The sequence below is a fragment of the Sorex fumeus genome, unplaced genomic scaffold (assembly GCF_029834395.1).
Source record: "Sorex fumeus unplaced genomic scaffold, SorFum_2.1 ptg000009l, whole genome shotgun sequence".
Lineage (NCBI taxonomy): Eukaryota > Metazoa > Chordata > Mammalia > Eulipotyphla > Soricidae > Sorex > Sorex fumeus.
This window is the reverse complement of record NW_026606066.1, coordinates 19,436,895-19,461,127: the sequence shown is the minus strand read 5'-3', so window position 1 is coordinate 19,461,127 and position 24,233 is coordinate 19,436,895. Positions and strand designations below refer to the sequence as shown.

At 33.3% G+C, this 24,233-nt stretch overlaps 1 protein-coding gene across 3 annotated transcripts in view; it reads left to right on the top strand.

Annotated features, from left to right (window-relative positions):
• Window positions 1-24,233, top strand: part of SCN7A (sodium voltage-gated channel alpha subunit 7) — a 97,995-nt gene that overhangs the window by 10,522 nt on the left and 63,240 nt on the right. For all 3 annotated transcript variants that reach the window (XM_056110338.1, XM_056110337.1, XM_056110336.1), the window contains exons 2-7: window positions 10,366-10,604; window positions 13,680-13,794; window positions 15,314-15,401; window positions 17,194-17,322; window positions 18,588-18,676; window positions 21,766-21,972. In XM_056110338.1, the coding sequence (XP_055966313.1) occupies window positions 10,380-10,604; window positions 13,680-13,794; window positions 15,314-15,401; window positions 17,194-17,322; window positions 18,588-18,676; window positions 21,766-21,972 (853 nt within the window). In that variant the 5' untranslated portion in view covers window positions 10,366-10,379. The remainder of the gene's footprint in view (window positions 1-10,365; window positions 10,605-13,679; window positions 13,795-15,313; window positions 15,402-17,193; window positions 17,323-18,587; window positions 18,677-21,765; window positions 21,973-24,233) is intronic.

Here is a 24,233-nt window from a genome sequence, read left to right as displayed (position 1 = left end):
GTTGCCAAAAAGCCCAGAGCTGAGACTCAAAGTAGGTCAGTCCCAGGTCAGGCACACATATGGAAGAGTCTCAGCCAAAATTAACTGAACCCTGGGCAGGACACAGTTGAAGAGAATTTGAGGACAAAAGCCATAAATCAACAGTCATCTAAGTGAAGAAATAATAAACTCCAGAGGAAGAAAAAGAATTGGAATAAAGAAAGTGATAACTTCATTAGAGTAATGTGATACAAATACAAGAAGAATCCAAGAATAGAAATTAATTACACAACAAATGGGGTGTGAAGCTGAAAAGAGTTTTGGAGACTAAACTGAGTGTATTCATGGGAGTATGTGAACACTTTTTATCCATAATTAGGTCTTTCTAGCTGTCTGCTTTTTCAGTCAGACCTCCTACAAATAAATATTTTACACTTGTAACATAGATCATTAAGAAATAATTGTGACATGCTTTGAAGTATATTTATAATAAGAATTATATCACCTCTGTTGAAACCTGACCAGACAAATCTGAGACTCTTTGATAGGTGTTTTGCCAAATCTACTAAGGAGCAGTCATTATTCATTAATTTTGAGTTTTCAAACTATATATCAGGAAAAGAAAAGTAATGCAAGTGGGATCAAGAGATAAAGTAAGGCCAGAGTGAGAGTATGGGGATAAAGCACTTGCCATGCATGTGGCTGACCTGAGTTCAATCCCTGGCATCACATAAGGTTCACTGAGCCCACTGAGAGTGATCTCTGAGAGCAGAGCCAGAAGTATCCACTGAACGCTGCTGGTGTGGCTTAGAAACCAAAAAGGAGAAGAAGAAAAAAGAAGTGACTGACTCTGGTTTGATTGATACCCTACACTATTTATGATTTCTGGAATATACTAGTCATGATCCCTGAGCACTAACTCATGAGAATCAGGAGTAATCTTTAAGCACAATAGTTTCAAATCTCCTTCTCCATCCAAAATATAATGGGAAGAGGAATAGGTAAGGTTCTTAGAGTATTTTTCCAGCACTTTAGTGAACATGAAATTTACAAGTCTTAAGGAAACTGTTCTCTCAAATTCTCACAAATAAATACCATGTGTGTCCACTTATAGTCTGCTCCACAGAACAAAGTTTCCATCAAAGACAAATCACATAAATGATGTAGCCCCTATATAAGGCCTTGGTTTGCTTAAATCTATACTCTATACAATCTGTGCAATAAGTTGTTAGGGATTGTCTGACAATGCATTTCTCTGAATGCATCCATGGCTTTAAGTGACACATGCCTGCACACACACTCACACATTCATATATAGAGTTCACTCTTAATTACAGAGTTAGGGGTATTGACTTTTGACTCTCCCCAACTTCATTTAAAATATACTAGTTTTAACCTGAATCTTTATACATATAAATATTTTGTATACCTGTTAACTACATATTATACATACATAATCATATATGTATTTGTTGTGTTCAATTAATAAAACCAGAACATAGTAAATGTTATTAGGAAAATAAAAATATATTCATAAAACTACCATATTTTAGTAATCTATATTTATGCCATCTATTTACAAGAAAATCCACATGAAAGTGGACTCCTACTGTTTAAAGCTTGGTTGTTCAAATATTACTAATACTTGTCTATTTCTATAAAACACAGTTTGTCAGTATAAATAACCAAAACCATGTTTCAAACAAATTCTTAAATTTTTACTTTTGAATTATCAAACTCCTAAAATGCAAAGCACTCTATTTTCCCTCTACCTCTAAATTAATACTTATCCCCTATTCCATATTTTTATATGATGTAACAAATATATAGTCAAAACCTTAAAACCCTCACTGTCAGAATCTGTGACACATATATTGATAGGAATAAACTACTGCGCATTTTAATAGATAGTAAGAAGTGCATAATTTCCTAGTAAACAATCATTTCTATCTTTAAAATGTATTACATATATGTATTTAAAATCCATTTGATCAAAGAATCACAAAAACTTAATAGCATCTTTTATGAAGATGCACTACATGTATATTTTCTTATCAATTACTACTGAGATACATGCTTAGTGCATGTATCTATAGCTATAAAATGCTATTTTTAGCAATCTTTTGCATATAGATATAAGTAGTAAATTTTTATTGCTCAAATTACTATAATTTTAACTTAGAGAACTGGTGACAGATTTTCTTTTATAAAAATGTCTACCAATTTGCTCTACCAAAAAGTTTATTAGAATAATTATTAGAATATTTATTAGTTTATTATAATAATTATTTCTTCACATAATTTAACTCATCTAAGATTTCCACTTTGACTTATTTGTAAAATTAATTAATAAATGTTTTATACATCTTTGCTTGCTTTTCACATTTTAATTTTAACCATTATTTAAAAATTTAAGCCATCTAAAATATATTTGGGTACAATAGTGTATTGAGGGGTTGGAGTGATATAACACAGCAGGTATAGTAGCTTCCCTTGTTTGCCACCATTCTGGCTTCAATTCTCTTGGCATCCCATTTGGTCCCCTAAGTAGGGGCCCGCCCATGGTCAAGGGCAAAAACAGGAGTACAAGGGGTCCCAGGTAGGATGGGATCAGGGTGACAAGCTGACTTTCCCAGTTCCCTTCTATTACAAGATGCCTGTAGCACAATCTTTACCATTAAACACAATTCAGGAGTACTGGAATTGGCAAGATAGGAGGGGAACAAGCCAGGGGTTATGTATAAGCAAGCCAAGGATCAGTGGGTCCCCAGTATAGGAGTAAGAACTGAGAACTACCCAGTGTGGATCTAAAGTCCAAATCAAAAGCAAATCGAACCAAATCAGACAAAAAGTGTTTGGAACCAAGAGTAATTGAAACTAGTGCATACTGAATCTCTCCATAAATGCTTTATAAGTAATACAGAACTAAAAGGAAAACTAGATAGGAAGTCCAATGCTCTGCATGCAGGAGGATTGATATCAATCCCCAGGCCCACAAAAACTCCTAACATCACTGGGAACAATCCCTGATCCAGCAGAAGCCTCGGAACATCACCCACTGTGACACAAAAATCAGAAAAGAAAAACAAAAAAGGATCCAAATCCCACACTGTCAGCTTAACTGGAAGACAGAAGATGCCCAGACTCAAAATGTTTCGTAAAGTAAAACCAAATCCATTTGTGCTCTCTCTGGTGCTCCAAAGGCTCTATGAAAAATAGGGTCTAAATTTGATTTTAAATGATTGAAAGAAAATGCTAACCCTAATGGCAAAAGTACTGGGGGTGGAGGAAAACACTTTCCACAAACTTCCTTGTAGCCATCATTTTGATTTAACCAGTATGATTTGAAATAAACTACTAGCCTTTATGTAGATTCTATATTATACCAATGTTTCAAATTATGTGTAATGACAAGTAACAATATGCCTGTGAGAAATGAAGCCATAAGATAGGTTAAAAGTCAATGCTCAGTAATCCTCAATCTGGGCATCTACAGAATACAAAAAGTGGGGCGTGGGGAGGAGATGGGGAAAGAGTACCAATTTGCAGCCAAGACCATAGACAATGTCATTTGGCAAAACCTACCCAAAGTGCATCAATAATACCTCCAATCAACAGCAACAAAATAGGACTATATATCACACTGGTTCCTTTGCTGCCATTGTTCTCAGAACTACATAATGTTGAATGGAAACTGCTGAATTTTTCCTCCCTTGCAAAAATGGGTTATTTACTTCTCTTATTTTTGTGTCATTAAATCCAAATTATAAATTTTGATTGATCAATTTGATTGGTTTAGCCAGTATCATGAGTTCACTTCCTAGATCCATCAGGCCCTGGAATGGTAATTGTTTACATTAGCTTGTCCTTTCTCCTCAGTTGCAGGAAACTTACTGAGTCATAAGCTACACGATATAAAATACATCTATCTTTTTCTGTTTCTCTCTCTCTATTTATAAGATCATCATCCTGTGCAGCAGCATCTCCCAAAATTAATGTCAATTATGCTTGCTCATCTTCAGTTTTACAAAATATTTGATTTTAGCAACTTTTACATTAAACATATTCCTAGACTCTTCCACCTGACACCAACCTGTCAGCAATTCAGTGATACAAATTTATAGGTAAGTTATCCCTGTATTATCTTTGGTTTATGAATATCTAGATTAGATATACTGAGGTACTGTTTACATTTGTCTTAAAAAGTTACAAGGTAAAAGCTCTTTTTCCAATGCAGTTAAAAGTAAACAAATTTGGATTCAGATGCATTTGGGCTAAGATCTGTTCTTATCATCCTATTACTAGTATTCAAAAATGTACAAGTCTGGAAACTTACCAATATGTTTCTTCATTAGTGAAATGTGAAAAATTGAGATAACAGAATTAGAAACTACAGGACCAACTTCATGTGCAAAGTCTCACAAATAGTAGTCACTTAAATATGACTTAATATAATTGCCATAATTATTTCAATTTTATTATTCATGTTCAGATGCTTGAAATTACTTTAAAATTATTTTATAATAATGTATCTATGTTTTTTCACATTGATAGGGGTTTGCTACTTGCAACTGATATCTAAAAGAAATGATTTGTTCTTTAATCAACAAAATAAAATATTAGTACAGCTGGAATTTGTTAGAGTCTAAGCCTAGTTGGCTTTGATACGATTCCTGCCAAAATATTACTTTAGCTATTCAATTTTTTAGAAAGGCAGTCTAATGGACAGATTAACTATTAATCATTTTTTTTAATTTTTAGGTTTTAACTCTGTATTAAAATCACTCACTGGAAAGCATAGTGCATGAGCCATATTTTATAAATTCCCCCACATAAGTGCTTTTACTGAATTATTATTTAGTGATTAATAATTTACATTCTGCACTCAGCCATCTAGAAGTAGAATGAAAGCCAGTCCTATCTGATAAATGCTTAGATTTTCTTTATCATAACTCAGAAAACAGTGTTGTGTATTCATTCATTCACCTAGTCAACAACCTAGAGTACATTCATTCAGCATTAGAATTACTAGAAACATTTTCTTGGATTAGCTAAATTGTGAAGAAAATTAACACTGACAAAGTCAGTATTATAATGTAGATTTTCTGTATGTGACTGTTTTAATTTTTATGTCTTTATAAACAGAATATGCACAAACTATTCTAAAGTTTATGTAGGAGGAAATCTGGGCTCTGTCTATGAGATCTAAAAAGTTAGTAGCAGAATGAGAAACCAAATATACATTATTGTTCTATGGAGTGACAACACGCATACACACACACACACACACACGCACACACACACACACACGTGTGCACACACACACCAGATGACTATGCAATAAGAAGTTTGATTATCAAATACAATTTTGAAATTTCAACAAGGGCATCTAAAAATATTTTCATCAATGGCAGCATCTTTGCAATAACTTTACAAATTTACTATGTATCCAATGTTAAGAACTGCATTACTTGCATATATGTTTAATAATGCTTTGGCTATTGGAGTGGAGCCCTAAAATATAAGATATGAGAAGCACTTTTATTGTGATCTGTAACTACATAGGTAAAAATGTTCTTTATATTTTTAATGTTGCATAGATTTACTTTAGCTAATATTTTCCTATATGTTATATCCTCTGATATTCTGTGAAATTAAGTCCAGAGATTTAGATTGGGACATTCTAAAATTACAAGGTCCAACCAATCAATATTTGGATCTGTTTAAATAATTCTGTCAACTGTCAACAAGCTATGCTTCTCAATTGCTAGTTACAGAGAAGGAGTAATATCAAATCAATTGGTTTCATTTTTTGATGGCTATTTGAAAAGTGATGTAGTAGTGTATTTATCCAAATCTTTTCTGACATCAGCTTATTGATTTTAGTTTTCATTTTAAATAATAGATAAGTCTAATTTTTCTTCCACCTGAGTGTCACTCGGAACCAATGGTGCTCTAATATGCTTGAGTCTTACTGCTCTGTTTGCTCTGTGTGCCATTCCTAGGTAAGGTAAAAGGTAAAGGCCCTCCCGTTGATCGTCGATTTGCTCGAGCGGGCCCAGTAACGTCTCCATTGGAGACTTTGTTGTTACTGTGTCTGGCATATCGAATACTCTCGGTAGCTTGCCGGGCTCTCCGAGAGGGGCGGAGGAATCGAACTCGGGTCGGCCATGTTGGCCGCTTATAAGGCAAACGCCCTACCCGTTGTGCTATCGCTCCAGCCCATGTGCCATTCCTATTTCTTCTGAACTGATAAACAGATGTTGTGATTTTTTTAAATCAATATTCTAATTATGTTTGAAGTTCCTCCAGTTTATGGGCATTTGTGGTGTGATTATGGATTGCTATGGAATAGAGAGGCACTATATTCTCCATATTCCTTCAATATATATAAAAGTTATATTAGTTTTCTTGGCAGACTCCAATCAATATTGATCTATATTGTAGTTGCTATTAAGGAAAACTCCTTGGCATTTTTCTCTATTCAAAAACCTGTTTATTCAGTGCACTTATCCAAATTTAAAATCCTTACAAGCATTCCTACTATATATTCTATTTGATTTGTCAATTATAAGACATAAAAATCTTTTTACAATTAAATTATATTTATCAACACATTATATGCCAATTGCTATCCTAGAAACTTTTACCCATATTATTTTATCTTATCTATAATTAACCCAAAGATGAATATTAATGCTTTATTTGTCTTGGGGGTCATACCCAACATTGTATGGGGCTACTCCTGACTGTGTTCAGGAGCTTCTTCTGGTTGTACTTGTGGATCATGTGGTGCATGGAATCAAATGCAGGGCTTCCACAGGTAGAGAATGCACTCGAGACATTTGAGCTATCTCCCTGGTTCTTGAATGACAAATTTTATTATTGAAGGTTAAATATTATTAACTTATTTGAATGAGGAATGTAGAAGGCAATGAAAACTACCTTCTATAGTTTTGTAATCTTGTTTTATTTGTACTAGTACAAATAAATCTTGCAATCTTATAAGTATTAACAATATTAATGCTGTTATTTTTTCCCAAACATTATTTGAAACAGTGTTTAGTCTATGAGGAGAGCTGTAAGTAGATACATGCATATATTCCTGTTCCATTTTTCTGTCTTTAAAATTGTTTCACTCTCTATTCCTGAAAATTCCTTGAGGGACTTGGGCATAAGTAGCATTGCTATTATGAAATGTCTCTCTCAGGTTATGACTGAACCAAGGAGAAAAAAATGTTTTACGTAGAACAATTTGTATTTTTTTTTATTCCCAAAAGTACTTTGGGAAACACATTTGGTAAATTAAAGGCAACAAGCAATTGATGAGGACATAAAATTAAAAATCAAGTGAAGTTGAAGCTATTCTTAATGATTTATCAAAGAAAACATTCTGTAGATAGAATGTCATAGAAATGAAAAACTCAGAAAACTGCAATAGCATGAAAATCATAAAGGAATCATTCTTATATTTAATTTTCATTTTATATTTTCCAGAGCATAGAAAAGGACTCTGTTAAACCTCCTTTAATATGCTTGATATTTCCATTGATATATTTTATACCAATATAAAATATACTTAATATACTAAGTAAGTAGTGTTTTACTTAAGCTAGTGGCCAGAGTTTAACTTTTTCAATGGTTGGCATTAGTTATACTTAACTTATTTCTTCTTATTTTCCATTGGTAGTCATATAACATTTTTTTAAACAACCTAATTTTACCCAACATTGGAAAATTCTGGTGTAGAATTTGTGTGTGTGTGTCTGTGTGTGTGTGTGTGTGGTGTGGTGTATGATATTTTTGTCTTAGGAACATATAAGAAGGAATTCTGGCAAATCCAGCAATATAAGAGGACAAATATATATGTTGAAAATACCATAATATCAAGCACAAACGTTTTTAGTCTTAATTGCAATAATCAATTCACAAAGATATTTAAGGGAGACCAATAAAGGATAATCAGCCAGTAGTCATAGAGTGATATCAGTTGAATAGTATGTCCTCACAGAAACTAAGCTATAAAACATTAGCAAAAGAACATTGTTTTATGAGAAGAAATAATGTTTTTCCAGTGAGAAATTGATGCACACAAGTATATTTAATGATAATTCAATTGAGTATCCATAGAAGAATACACATTTAACTATGTTGTAGAAAATTAAAGGAATAAAATTGTAAAAAGACCACCAGATCAATGCAGCTAGGGATCTTTAATGACCAATACGTTCATGTTGTGGAAGCAATAGAAATTATGGAAATACTTCAAAAATAGTTTATATTTTCCCGTGACAATAGAAAATTTCATGAGTAATTTTCAAGGCAATAAAATTCACTACTATTTTTTATTATAATGGTTAGAAGAGAGGAGGTGAATTCTAGCTTAGAAGTGTGTGGGGGTATGAGGGAGCTATATATATTCTGATTTTAATAATAAATTGCTGCCTTTGGCTAGATTGGCATTAGGAAAAAGTACTTTGGGAAACACATTTGGTAAATATCTGCTTTTGGTCATTAAAACTCTATGTTTGCCTATGCATTTGAAAAAAACAAATATAATAGAGAGAAAGACATAACTTTAAAAGATAGCAAAGTTGAGGGGGCCTTTCCAGGGCTGCGGGACTGAGAAGGCCCACGCTCAGCCAGTTCCTAACATAGAGCTGTGATGACAATGAAGCTAAAAGCATCTTTAAGGATGAAACAGCACTGACAATGCAAGTGGAAGCAAACATAAACAAATGGGACTACATCAAACTAAGAAGCTTCTGCAATTCAAAAGAAACAATGACCAGAATACAGAAAGAGCCCACAGAATGGGAAAGAATATTTACCCAATACCCATCTGATAAGGGATTAATATCCAGGATATACAAGATACTAGTAGAATTGTACAAGGAAAAAAACCTCCAAATCCATCAAAAAAATGGGGAGAAGAAATGAACAGAAGTTTCCTCAAAAAAAGAAATACAAATGGCCAAAAGGCACATGAAAAAATGCTCCACATCCTTAGCCATCAGGGAGATGCAAATCAAAACAACAATGAGATATCATCTCACACCACAGAGACTGGCACACATTCAAAAGAACAAAAGCAACCAGTGCTGGCGTGGATGTGGGGAAAAAGAGACATTCTTTCACTCTTGGTGGGAATGCTGACTGGTCCAACCTTTCTGGAAAACAATATAGACAGTCCTTCAAAAACTAGAAATTGAGCTTCCATATGACCCTGCAATACCACTTCTGGGAATATATCCTGAGGATGCAAAAAATCACTGTAGAAATGACATCTGTACCTATATGTTCATTGCAGCACTGTTCACAATAGCCAAAATCTGGAAACAACCCTAGTGCCCTACAACATATGACTGGTTAAAGAAACTTTGGTACATCTACACAATGGAATACTATGCAGTTGTCAGGAGAGATGAAGTCATGAAATTTGCTTATAAGTGGATAGACATGGAGAGTATCATGCTAAGTGAAATGAGTCAGAAAGAGAGGGACAGACATAGAAGGACTGCATTCATTTGTGGAGTATAGAATAAGATAACATGAGGCTGACACCCAAGGACAGTAGATACAAGGTCCAGAAGGATTGCCCCCTAGCTGGAAGCCTGCCTCCTGAGCAGAGGAGAGAAGGCAGCTGGAAGAGAGCAGGGAACACTAAGAACACGATGGCTGGAGGAATTGGTCAGGATAGGAGATTGTGCCGAAAGTAGATAATGGACCAAACATGATAACCTCTCAGTTTCTGTATTGCAAACCATAATGCCCAAAAGTAGAGAGACAGTATGGGGAATCATGTCTGCCATGGAGGCAGGGGGAGGGTGGGAAAGGGGGGTATACAGGGGAGATTGGTAGTGGGGAATATGCACTGGTGGAGGGATGGGTGTTTGATCATTGTGTGATTGTAACCCAAACATGAAAGCTTGTAACTGTCTCACAGTGATTCAATAAAATTTAAAAATTTTTAAAAATAAATTAAAAAATAAAAGATAGCAAAGTTAAATTTTGGGAAGAATAATTAGGTCAAGAAAATTAATCAGAATTGTAAGAAGAGGTACTGAAAGACTGGATTTGAGAAAGAAAGGCCTAGTAAATAGTTAAATACAGCTGAGAATAAACTGGATCTATCACCCCAAAATCTGTAGTTCTTTAGAATTCTTTTCTTGCAAGGGTAAAAATGAAAGACATATTGTAATTTAAAAAAAAAGGATTCATGGATGACTAAAAGAAGCAGAATGAGTTATTCAACTCAAATTTCTAGAAAATTTCACAAATGTTTCAGAATGCATTTATTATGTTATATATATGGCTTTATTTGTATAATTTACATCTTTATATACTTATTTTTATATAAAACTGAAGAAAATACATTTCTTGCAGGTGAAAATTTAAAAATGGCTTCTCCAGAACCCAAGGCTCTTGTGCCCTTTACTAGAGAGTCTCTTGAACAGATTAAACAGCATATTGCTAAAAAACATGGTGAAGAACACAAAGAAAATTTAAAGCCAAATGCTGACTTGGAAGTTGGAAAAAAGCTTCCACTTGTTTATGGAACTCTTCTTCAAGAAATGATATCAGAACCCTTGGAGGATGTGGATCCATACTACAAGAATAAAAAAGTAAATATTAATTGAACTTATTCACACAGCATTTTTATTTTATTTTCCAATCATGAAAAATATGTAGATGAAATAGAATTACTTTTTAAGAAAAGAGAGCAAATGATAAATTAAATGTCTGTTTTAACTATAAAATTGGATAAGGAATCACACAAATATCAAGATTTTCTCAGAATTGATTACCTAGTAGGTTAATTTGTTTGGGTTTACTCTACTTTGTAAGAGTCTATACTCAAAATATATGCTTTAATGAAGACTGTTTTATAGGAACGTGACAATTGATTCCCTAAGGTTTTAAAATAGCTATAATTTAAAATTTCTATGATATGTACAATAATTATAAATGTCAAACTTGTTGAGTTAACACAGTACTTAAGTAAACAAAGCCAACCTATATTTTATTTATTGTTTTCATTTATTCATTTATTCACATCTACCCAGAGAATGAATCGAAATTCCTAATAAATATTTCAACAATTCAAGAACAATAACAGACTGATAAAAATAAGAATAATTAGTTTCAAGAAAGGCAGAGATCTTTTTGGAAAGATAAAATCAGAAAAATTGTCATTAAATTATGACTTACAAAGCATTTAATATTTTAACAACACAAAGAAAAGGTCTTCTATGATGTCAATAAAAGAATTAATTCTAAAATAGGAAAAAGACAAGGCATTGACAAAACTCAAATCCTGCAATTGTATTGCAAATTGTGTAAAGTAAAATGCTTAAAATTGTCTGGAAGAGACAGATTCAGAAAGCTAATACAGAAGTGAGTAGACCAGTCTCAAGTCTAGAGGCCTAGATTATAGGATGTCTTGAAGAAGATACAAATTCCAGAAGAGTGAGATCTGAATACTGAGTAAAATGACAGTTTTCAGTCTGGAAGAATAGTGTTACTAACAAAATAGGTAGAGAGAAGCCTATTGTGGACAAAATCTAGTTTGATACTATTGGAAAACATTCACTGGTATTAGGAAATTGATGAAATGAAATACATACATGAATACATTTATATGTATATGCACACACACACACACATATCAAGGATAACAGCTCCAGTATTTGAGAGCCTCCATGTGCATTATATAAGCTAAGTTATAACACACTGGTAAAATCTTGGTAATATTTTAGTGAAAATGTGGGTCATCTTTCCAGTTGTTTCAGCGTGTAACTTTTGCAATACTTAACCTATAGCTATTGATGCAGCTTATAGGTCACTCTAACAGAGCAGAGTTTGAGTTCTTTCATCTGTGTGAAAATGTGCTGGATAACCTAGACTTGTTATTAAAGTCAAATCAAGAACGCTAAAAAACAAATGCAAAACACCATGAATAAAAAAAAATACTCTTATTAAAGAAGAGTTGTGTACTGAATTTTGGAACTATATTTAATTTAATAGCTTTAAATTAGTATTGAAATTATTCTGAAATTAATTATTTTCAGCATTTAGACACTAACAGAAAATTATTATATCTGGATTTATTCATTATTTCCCAAGGCATATAAACTGTCTAGTTGCACTTATATTACATTTTGTGTGACATTTGAGATCGATCTAGAAAATATACAGAAAGCACATTTTTTTTGAACTAGAAGAGAATTTTTTTTATTTTTTTAAATTTTTATTAGTGAAACACCATGAGGTACAGTTGTAGACTTACAAATTTTTGTGCTTGGGTTTCAGTTATACAATGATCGAGTACCCATCCCTCCACCAGTGCCATTCTCCACCACCACTAATGCTATCTTATTACAATAGTGTACAAAAATATCAAATACCTAGGAATCAACAAAAGATGCTGAAAGGCCTGTACCTTGAAAACTATGAACTACTTATGAAAGAAATAGAAGAGTATATCAGAAAATGCAAAAGTATCCCACATTATGGATTGGAAGAATTAACATTGTCAAAATTACCATCCTGCCCCAAATATTATACAGAGAAAGCACATTTTAACTAACCAAGTCTATTTTTATTAACCCCACAAAATTTATTTTTGGATTCAAAATGGAGAAAAAAGTAACTATGATACAAATTAAATTTCCAGATTTTGTTAACTGGTTGTTACCCAGTTAATAGTTAATTGAGAGGAATCATGGCATAGCTTCCTTTCCATTTGGGACATAATTGATAAAATATCTATGAATATGTATTTCTATATTGTATGTAAAATTAATTGCTATCAGTTTGTGTAATATAAAAACCAAGTTATGATGTCTATTCCGTATACAGAATAAAAAAAATATACAGAACACTATAGTATATAGTAGCATATGCTCATCATATTATCATGTTATAAAATACTGCATTATATTGCTCTATACAATATATTAAATACTGCAAATTATAATATTAATATTTCTATATATTTTTGTGCAAACAATAAGGGAATTTTTTAAATAGATATGTATACATATGAGAGTTATGTAGATGTATGTATAAAGAAACACAGATATATAAAAATATATTTTTATGTATATTATGGACATTAACAAATATAGTATATATCTCATTTTAAGGTATTTATGATCATTAGTATTTGTTTCATTGCATTTTATCCCAACATATTACTTTTACTATATATAAATTTAAGATTTAGATATGTTAATGTAAAATACATACAAGTGATGTCCTAAAACAAGGACAACTATTAATAGTAACATAATATTTCAATGATTCATATTCGTTTTGCTACTATAATTCCACATTTTATTTTCTCTGATAGAAAGTTAAACTCTTTTGAACATTGTTTTGCAATTTGATCTCATTTAATAAATCTCCACAAGTCATTTGTTTTCTTCCAATTAGATTATTTCTTCAGAAAGACTTCAGGATTGGTATATGGCAAATGACTTTCTTAGAACATTGGCCAAAAAAACAGTTATAATTTCCATTTCTAAAATAGGGTGGGAAATTTTTTCATTTGATTCAGTCTATAAAAATATGTCAGAATATAAGCAAAGCAAATATATCTGTCAGAATTCATAACTAAAATCATCTTTGGCAATATGTTACATAATGATGTTATTATATTGTTTAGTTTTAATTTCACTTATTTTTCCCTCTTACAGATTTTCATGATTTTAAATAAAAAGAGAACAATCTTCAGATTCAATGCCACCTGGTGCACATTGTCTCCTTTCAGTTCACTTAGAAAAAAAGCTATTAAGATATTGGTACATCCATATCCTTCTCTATTGTCATTAGACTATACTAATTAAATGCAATTAATCTGTTCAAGTATTATGATAGTCTTTGTTTCTTTTAAATTGGCATCTTATTTTAGGTTTTATTTAAATCTGAATTATAACTGCACTGTTACTATTTGAAAAATCATTTAAAATATGTATTTATTTACTGTACACGTGTCAGTACTAAAAATTAACACTTAAGGAACAAGAATCTGTTTCATATTTTACTGTCACTGTCACTGTCTTTCTGTTGTTCATTGATTTGCTCAAGCGGGCTTAGTAACATCTCTATTGTGACACTTGTTACTATGTTTGGCATATCAAATATGTCGTGGGTAGCTTGCCAGGCTTTGCTGTGCAAGCGAAATACACTTGGTAGCTTGCTGGACTCTCTGAGAGGGGCAAAGGAATCGAAACTGGGTTGGCTGGGTAGGCCTCGTGCAAGGCAAACGCCCTAACCACTGTGCTACAAATATACAAATTTGCATATTTTGAAAATATTGTTTTACAGAAACATTTCTGTATATGACACTTTCTGTCCTTCCCTAATAACACAGAAATAGTGATTTCATCCCATTCACACTGTAATGTTGGTTCAGCAACACCTAACTAATCATCCAAACCAAAACTTTTTGTCAAGGCAGTGTTTTATAGAGACATAGTTTTAGTCAAAAGATAACTTAAGTGGTCTGAAGTGCAGCTCAGTGTAAAAGCATTTGTCTTGCATCTGTGAAGTCCCGAGTTCAAGCTGTAGCACAGTAAATCAACAACAGCAACAATAATAATGATATTTTTTAAAAAAAATATTTAAGTATAGTTTATGCTTTTAAAAGGTAATTGCAGTATTTGCAAAGACTAGTTTTCCAGTGCTCCAGTTTGGGGTTAACCTATCTTCCCCCAAAATTGGAGATGGTGTCCCTCAACATAAAATAGGGAAGCATCACAATATTTTCAACTAGCTTTGGAATGATTAGGCTTTAAGGCACAGGTCATTGTGGTTGTGACAGTCTTTCTACCAAGATCTGTTTTAGAGAATGTTTCATGGTGTAGTTTGTACACCACTTGAGACAATATGGATTTAGGACAAGTTATTTTGCCATAGCTTTTCCATAGGGAATCCATTGGACAATAAGATCTGTGCTAAAGCTGACACAAATCCTCTACAAGAAACCGTTCCCATTGACCACACTGGTATTTATGGTGTATGAAGAAATCATCAAGAAGCATGCATAGTATCTATGGTTGGTATAAATTAGCAGAGAATGTGATATCTGTCTACAAAGGAAAAAACAAAACTATTTTCAGTAGTCACAACCCTAAGATACTATTGTAGTGTAGATTGTTTTTCTGAAAATACATTTGAAAAGTTTAATCTTTATCCTCATTGTTTTCCAATGATAAGAACATTTATTTTTGATAATTTAGAAAGCATGCAATGTAATATGTATATATAGACATAGAAACATATTTCCAACATTATGTATTCTACAGTAGTCCTTGACTAAATGCTACATTATTTCGACTGTTCATTTTAATTAGCGTCCTCATTGACTGTGCTTTTATGACCATGACTACATTGCCAGAATGGGGATCAACATTACAGTAAGTTTTAAAACTTGTCATTTATAATCTCTTACAGAACTATATTTAATGTATTATAACACGGTCACGGTCACGGTCATGGTCCTCCCATTGTTCACCGATTTGCTCGAGCAGGCCCAGTACCGTCTCCATTGGAGACTTTGTTGTTACTGTGTCTGGCATATCGAATACATCATGGGGAGCTTGCCAGGCTCTGCCGTGCGGGCGAGATACTCTCGGTAGCTTGCCGAGCTTTCCAAGAGGGGCGGAGGAATCGAACTCAGGTCAGCCATGTTGGCCGCTTGTAAGGCAAATGTCTTACCGCTGTGCTATTGCTCCAGCCCATATTATAACACAGAACTTTATATTACATATTATGACACTATCTTTTAATATTTACATATGTGTATTTATTATTTATATATGTATATTTATGTATGTATATGTACATTTTATGGGGCTCCAAGCAGTGCTTAGGGTCCTCAATATTTAGAGCACCACTCAGCAAGCTGGACAAGATGGTTAAAGCAAAGCACCAAGGTTCCTCTGAGTCCACTGAGAGTGATGCCTGAGCGCAGTCAGGAGTTTGCCCTAAGCATTACTAAGTGTGGCCCCCAAACAAATAAAAAAGACCCCAAGAATGCAGTGCTATTTAGTCTCAGTGGTACTGGGGACCACCTGGGCCACACCTAGTGGTGCTCAGGGGTCTCCAGGCTTCACTGTACGATGCTTGATATGCAGGGCCTGCAATTAAACCAGGACCCTTTTCATGAAAATGGGTTGCCTAATTCACTGTGCCATCTCCTCTACCTCAATGAGTGTATTTATATGCAATGTTCACGCTATACATTTTATGTTTTCTATAATTATGATTTACCAAATGATGACAAATATGCATATGAATATGTGTCAATCCCTTTTAACAATTTTCCCCTTTCATTATTTGTATTTGGATTATTAATGACACTATTTTCCAATATGCCAAATAAGCATAATGTAAATGGTTTTTATGTCTATGACTTCCTGCAAGGCAATATTTTATTTTATGTTTTGTTTATTTATTTTGCTATATGGCCACACTCAGCTGTACCTAGGGATATCTCCTGTCTACTTGGGGATCACTCCTGACTGTGCTGGGGGATCATATTTGGCATAGGAGAATAAACCTAGGTCAGCTGTGTGCAAGGCAAGTGCCATACCCACTGTACTATTCCTCACATTTCATAATAAATACTTAATGAATATAATACTGAATCACCATAAAAGTGATTGTATATGCAAACAAAATTACTTCCCTCTTTTCCTCCCTCCCTCCCTCCCTCCTTCCTTCCCTTCCCCTTTCCTTCCTTCCTTCCTTCCTTCCTTCCTTCCTTCCTTCCTTCCTTCCTTCCTTCCTTCCTCTGTTTACCTTTTTTGGGCCACACCCAGATGTTTAAGTCTTACTCTAGATTCAGTGTTAAGGTATCACTCCTGCAGGTATGGAGAACCACATGGTGCTGGATTAGAACACAGAAAGCTGCATGCAAAGCAAGCACCTTATCCACTATAATATATATATTATATATATATATATATATATATCTGGTTTCTTGGTTAGCACTTTTTGAAAAAAAAAGTTCATCAAATTTTGTGGTTAGTGCCATAAGATATGCCCATCCTAAAGGCCTAACAAAACCCTATCTTATTTGTCAAAAGACAAAAGCTTTTTTAAATTGCTCTCTAGTTGGTTGGTTATTAGGTTATCAAATATATTGTATTTCAGTTAACAGTGTGTTATTATCCAGATAAAAATTTGTATAAAAAATTTTTGCAGAACTACTTTGCTTGGAATTTACACATTTGAAATAATTATAAAACTCTCTGCAAGAGGCGTGGGGGTAGGATCATTCTATTTCTTTGGTGATCCATGGAACTGGCTTGATTTCATCATAACTTTCCTTGAGTAAGTATTTTTTTAAGCCACAAATATTTAATAACTTTCTTAATATAAGGTACTTTTGAAGAAACATTGAGAATGACAGTTTTCTTTAAGCCATTATACTTCAAATAAGATTTAAACAATTTAAAGTGGTAGTTCTATAAGGCAGCAAGTACTGACTGAACTTGTTTTCAAACATATACTATAAAAATGAAAGTAGAATTTCTATTTTCTGCTGCCTACAAAAATATATAGCTTGAGTTTTTTATTTAAAAATAATTACTTAAAAAGAACAGAAAATATACTAAAGACTTAGGAGAGACTTCTAGCATATTTTATTCTTTCTCCACTCTTCTAAAACCAATAAATATAGTAGATGTAAGAGTAAAGCATTTTAAACACACACACAAACACACGCAAGTGTTGTGTTAAATTTTAAGAATTTATAGTTATTGTTCAAAATTTCTATTTCATATGTAATTTTTATGAGCTAGCAAATGACCACTGGCATTAAGCTACTGTTTAAAGTAGTATTTTATGTACTGCCTTTCAATCTCTTTTTTAAAAAAGATTCCTCATAAAGTGCATAATAATTGCCATATTAAATAATAAAAATATTAGTTAATGTTTTGAAATTATTATCATTAAGACTTCTATAATATGGTTTCTATTATTATTGTTAATCTATACCTATGAAGTCCTAAATGGGTCTGTTAATAATTTATTCATTTAAAATAAATCAAATTATTTAATTCCTGCAAAACCTCAGAATTGGTAAGTATTATCTCCACCTCACTAGAGAACTGAGAAAAGAATGATGAAATAATTGATCTATGCCACATCGTTAATAAATAGTACAGGACTACCACACTGGCAGAGGGGGCAGAGTCTGAACACTTAACTCCTATGTACACTTCCTATACTGTAATCGCCATCATTTTTGGTCATCGCCATGATTGCTTTTGACAAAATCACCATCACCTGGAGCTTAAATAGCTAAAATAAAGGCTATTTATTTGTTTAATCTATGTATTTTTCATATTTTATCTTAATAAAATACTTGTGAGTATAGTATAAATTAAAAATAATTAAAAATTTTATCATACTTAGGGGAAATATTTGATAAAATACTTGTGAGTATAGTATAAATTAAAAATAATTAAAAATTTTATCATACTTAGGGGAAATATTTGATAGTTTTAAAAGTAAGTTCTTAAGAATATAAAGAGCCAGAAATTTATATTATAGACTTAATATGATTTGTAAATAATTTTTATTTTATTTCACAGACTAGCAATATATTCATTTCAAGGATTCTTTACAGTGTTTATAGTTTTGAGAAATTTGAGAATTTTGAAAATCATTCCTTTAAATCAAGGTAAGAAGTGACAATTGGTTTTATTTTGTTCATTTAGTTTTATGTACTTTTTTGATTAATTTCAACAGCCATTATTGTTTGAAGATATATTAAATTGAACAAAGTTCTCCTTTGAAATCAATGAATTATCTGAAATTCAAATATATTTTAGTCATTCCAGAAAATATGAGAAAAATACAGCATTTCACTTTTGATTTGAAATGCACTCAGTTCTCATGGCAACACAATTTAAAGAGAAATTAAAATATAGTTTCTAGTTTTATTATCAATCTTATATATTAAATATAAACTTATAAAAATTTCCTTAGACTTTTAATATAGTGGTCTAAATATATATTTGATTTCTTTTCCTTATTGCTTTAGGAAACCAGATAAACTGAACAAAGTAGTATAAAATAATAAAATCTACTTTGTTCTGAATTCTTGAAGAAGATACATCCCACATGCCACAGAACTCAAGGAGGTTAGGTTGAATAAGGTAGAACTTTGACCAGTTGACTAAAGTTGAGAGCTAAGAGCTCCCATTCCCGAAGATAACCCACAGAAATCACCAACCTTGTTAACGCTAAAAGGAATAATAAAAACTAATTCCACTGAGAGAATTTTTGGCAGGAGGAAGGTGCTGTGGGTTACAATGATTATGAAATACTTGGATCTGTAAACTCAGAAGCAAGTATGATAAATACTAATACTAGGATCCTCAGGCTACTTTCATCTGTGGGATCTAAAGTCTGCCGTATGAATAAAAGTAATTCCACATTCATGCTGTACAAAAATCAATTTCCTTAATCATATAAGTGATCTAAAATTTTACATGTACATTTTTCCTGTTTATCTGCTAAATAAAATATTCAACAGTGGGAAGATTTAACTTAAAAAATTAATCCCAATGAAGTCTGAAGTTAAATCAACAAAGAGTGAATTTCAAATCATTGCTCATAGTGGGTAGATAAGCAGTGCAAATATTATAAATTAGAAGTTTTCAGCAAAAACATCTGTGGGTCATTTTTGAATGAGAAATACATTTTGTGCTTTAGAAAGCATTGTATTGATGCAAACTGTATTTTTAAGAATCTGGTAACTCAAACATTAAAATGAAAGTTAACTTGGATGAGTTTGGCAGCACAGATCTCCTTTCATTACTTCATGCATGACAATGCCAACTATAAATAAGGTCAGACATGCTCAACTGGGCCCATCCACTCACTGTGTTCATGTCTTTGTAACTATTTGAGGTTTCTTATTCCTGTAAAGCTTTAAGATAACACAGAATGCACATATTAGAAGATTTTCTGCTGCAATATTTCTTATTCTGTCTTCTCCCTTTCTGACTTTACATTTTTCTAAATAAAACTATTAACTGCACATGCACTATCTATACATAGATATAGGCTTATAGGTGTAGCTATATAATGCAAACATCTTTTCCCAATTTAAAGCTGCTTTTTTATTGCTATTAGTAGGTTTTTTCTTTGTATTATAGCTGTATATTTAATCTACATGTCATATTTTCTTTCATTTTGGGGTTTGGGGCCACACCCATCAATGTTCAGTGGATCAGTGGATACTCCTGGCTCTGCACTCAGGAATTATTTCTGACAGAGCTCAGGGGACCATATGAGATGGTAGGAATAGAATCTTGGGTTGGTTGTATACAAGGCAAGCACCGTACCCTATATTATCTCTCCAGCCCCAACGTGTCACATTTTCTTAATCTCAGAAGTAACTTTATTTAAACTCTATTCTATAAGACACAAGAAAGAGAGACATTGAAAAGGTCATTAAAAATTAAATTCTAGGGACTGGAGCAATGGTACAGAGGGTAGGGTGTTTACCTTGCATGCGGCTGACCTGAGTTCAATTCTCACCATCCCACATGTCCCCTGAGCACTGCCAGGAGTAATTCCTGAGTGCAAAGCCAGAAGTAATCCCTGAGCACTGCTGGGTGTGACCCAAAAAGAAAAAAAATTTAGATTCTAATTTCTGAATGGTGTGTGTGTGTGTGTGTGTGTGTGTGTGTGTGTGTGTGTGTGTAACAAGAAAGTATTAATAAAACTTATTTAGAAAGATGTGAGGGGAAAGAATGGGAGAAATACATGTTCTATAGAGAACACAGGCTTCTCCAGAGTGGAAAAAGGCAAGCGAAGAAACAGACAAGTAAACAAGAAACATGTTCAAGAGAAACCATGGGTTAGAAGAGTAAGTCTAAAGTCTAGTTTCTTATTCTGTTTGAGTTAGACACTATTATCTGTATTTTAGACAACAAAATTGAGGCATAAAATGTTTAGAATTTGGTCAGTGTCACAGAACTAGTATCATCTCCCCCGTTTAAATGAGCAGTTAATAGAACATCAAATATAAACATATACCAGAATAAAACAGGGAGGAAAAAATGGAAAGGAAGGAGGGAGGAGGAATGAAAGTCAACAGTTTAATTTATTAAGAGCATTTTTTTCTATTTTCTATGTTGTCTGAATTGACCAACTATATTTATTAATTACAAAAATTAATGTACTTAAAGCTCTCCTTAAGAGTGAATTTTGTTACATAAGTATTTTTTCATATCATTAAAATATTCATATTTTAGCTTTTAAAATTGAATTAATAAAAATGTGAAAGTAATAGTAAAGAAAACTGCTTATTAAAATAAAACTTTATTGTTTTAGGGCCATAGTGATAGTTCCACAGGTAGACCATTTGCCTTGTACACAACTAACCCGTGTTCCACACCTATATCCTATATAGTCTCCTGAGCATTGCCAGAAGTAATTCTTTAGTTCAAAGTCAGGAGTAACCCCTGAGTTTAGCCAGATGTGGCCCAAAAACAAACAAACAAGCAAAAAACAGAAAGAACTTTATTAATTTACCACTGGTTTAGCTGCACACATATATACACAAATAATAAATATAAAATCTTGTATTTGTAAAATTAGTTTGGGTTTTTATTTATTATCTAAATAATGATTAACTCTATTATTAACAAAAATCTATTGGTTTATATAAAAAATACATTTTCCATGGAAAACATTTTATTAATTCTACTTTAGAAAAAGTTTTTAAAAATCAAAACAACTTATTTTTCTTTTCAGGTATTAAGTCTTTTGTAAAGATCCTGATCAAATGTGTGAGGAAACTTAGTGTTGTTATTATCTTAAATCTGCTCTTTCTGCAAGTATTTTCTATAATTGGGATGGAATTCTTCATGGGTAAACTTACACATAAATGTTTACGGTGGCCTAAAGAAAATGAAACTGGAAGCCTGCACAATAAAACTGGTAACCCATTTTATTTTCGAGGTAAGAATCACTTGTCAAATGAAATTCCTTTTTATGTTTTTTGTTTTTGTTTTTGTTTTGAGGCCATATTTCATTACTCCTGGCTTTGCACTCAGGCATCACTCCTGGGTCTGCTCAGGGGACCATATGGGGTGTAGAGGATTGATCCTGGGTCAGCCTTTTGTAAGTACTACCTGATATATTACCTTCTGTACTCCTTGTTCTAGACTCCAAATGAAAATGTCTTAATGGTAGATTATTCTTTATGGAAATGTTGAGTAACAATCATGACACATTCAGGAAAACAATCATGACATGTTGAGTAAAATCAGAGATGTTGAATAACAATTAATTATTGAAACAATCAGAAGTGTTGAGTTTAATGACAAGTTCAGAAAAACAATCATGACAAGTTCAGAGTAACAATCATGATAAGTTCAGGGAAAAAAACATGTAAATGCTTTGATTATGCTCAAGTATTAGTTTAGATCAGTTTCATTTATCAGAAGGACAAAGTTCCAACTTAGACAGCTAAGTCAAAGTTGTATCCTTTACAAAATAAATATGGCCTCAATCTTATTTGCATTTTCACCAGAGGAGGATCTTTGTAATACTAGCCTTCGTTAGTAAAGTGGTTTGTTTAAAATATAACATAAATGAAAGTTTATTCATAAGAAATTTTTTGTGCATTAAACATGGTCTACATTACAGAAATTCTTACTTTGATTTCTATTATATTATATCTGGACATTTGAGCTGACCTTCTAGTGCTGGTTTATTGTTTTGTTTGTTTGTTTTATTTGGAGGCCACACCCATCCATGCTCAGGATTTACTCCGTGTGTTATTTAGGGGAATCATAGGGGATATCAGGGACCAAACGCAGGTCCATTGTGCACTAATGTCATGTGCTAATGCCCTACCTCCTGGACTATGACTCCTGCGTCTAGTGCTGGGTGCAGAGTAGATGAGGTCAAAGATTCTGCCATTCATTTTGAAAGGGGAGGCCCACAAACATGTTGGACTCAGAGCCATGTGGATGACAGACAGCCTTTGAAAGGAGCTACTTTGATGTGCACACAAAAAGATTCCGACTTGTTTGTTTTTGGTCTTTCAACAGTAGATGCATTTTTAAAGGATTGTACGATGGTTAAGAGACACAAGTTCAGAAGCCAAATCGGCTGAGTTTTCAGATGCCAGCATTTTCATGTACGGCTGTGTGATTCTGTACAAGTGTCCCGACCTCTCCATTCCTTCTTCATTTATGGGGTGTGAGGATCCACTTCAGGGGGATCTCAGGATCACATGGATCACGAGCATTGATACTGCAGAAGGCTGACCAGTGCCTGACCTGAACCTCAGACAGCTTGCTCTGTTCATGGTCCCCCCCTCAAACTGCTTTACCAGAGAGCTTTGGAATGTGGGATTGGACCACACCCAGTAGCTCAGGGGATACCCTCGGCTGGGCAAAGCGATTCAACTCCTTGACCTCTCGCCCAGTCCTTGACCATAAACTGTAGGATATGGAAAATGTAGTTGTCTGTCCAGGGATAACAGCTTGCATACATAAATAGCATTTATTGTCAGGGGCATAATCTTTAAATGGAAATAACCATGAATGAAGTAGTGAACACATTTGCCTATATTGAAGTATTAATATGAGTGTGTGAACACCAACTTGACATACTTTAACCAAAGAGGATAGTGTAGAAATTAGCTGTGTTGAGCTAGCAGAACCTTATCCTGAAAACTGTGCCTGGAGTCAGAATAAAGGGGGAACTGCAACCCTATACATTTAATCCAGGACTTTGTTGGTTTAATCAACCCTTCATTTCAACACTTTCAATTGTTATCACATCCAAATAACCAATCCTTATAATTAAATCCATTATTATACTGAAGACAGATGTGGACCCAGAAAAAGCGATTTCTATAATGTTCTATATGTTCTAAATGTTCAAAAAATGTTCTATATATTCAAAAAGGGCTGGAGCGATAGTACAGTGGGTAGGTCATTTGCCTTGCACACTACTAACCCATGTTCAGTTCCTCTACCCCTCTCTGAGAATCCTGCAAGCTACCAAGAGTGTCTCGCCCACACAGCAAAGCCTGGCAAACTACCAGTGATACATCGATATGCCAAACATAGTAACAAGTTTCGCAATAAAGACCTTATTGGGCCCACTTGAGCAAATTGATAAATAATGGGAGGACAGTGCTACAGTGCTACCCACTTTAAGTGCTAGAGCAATAGCACAGTGGGTAGGGCATTTGCCTGGCACGC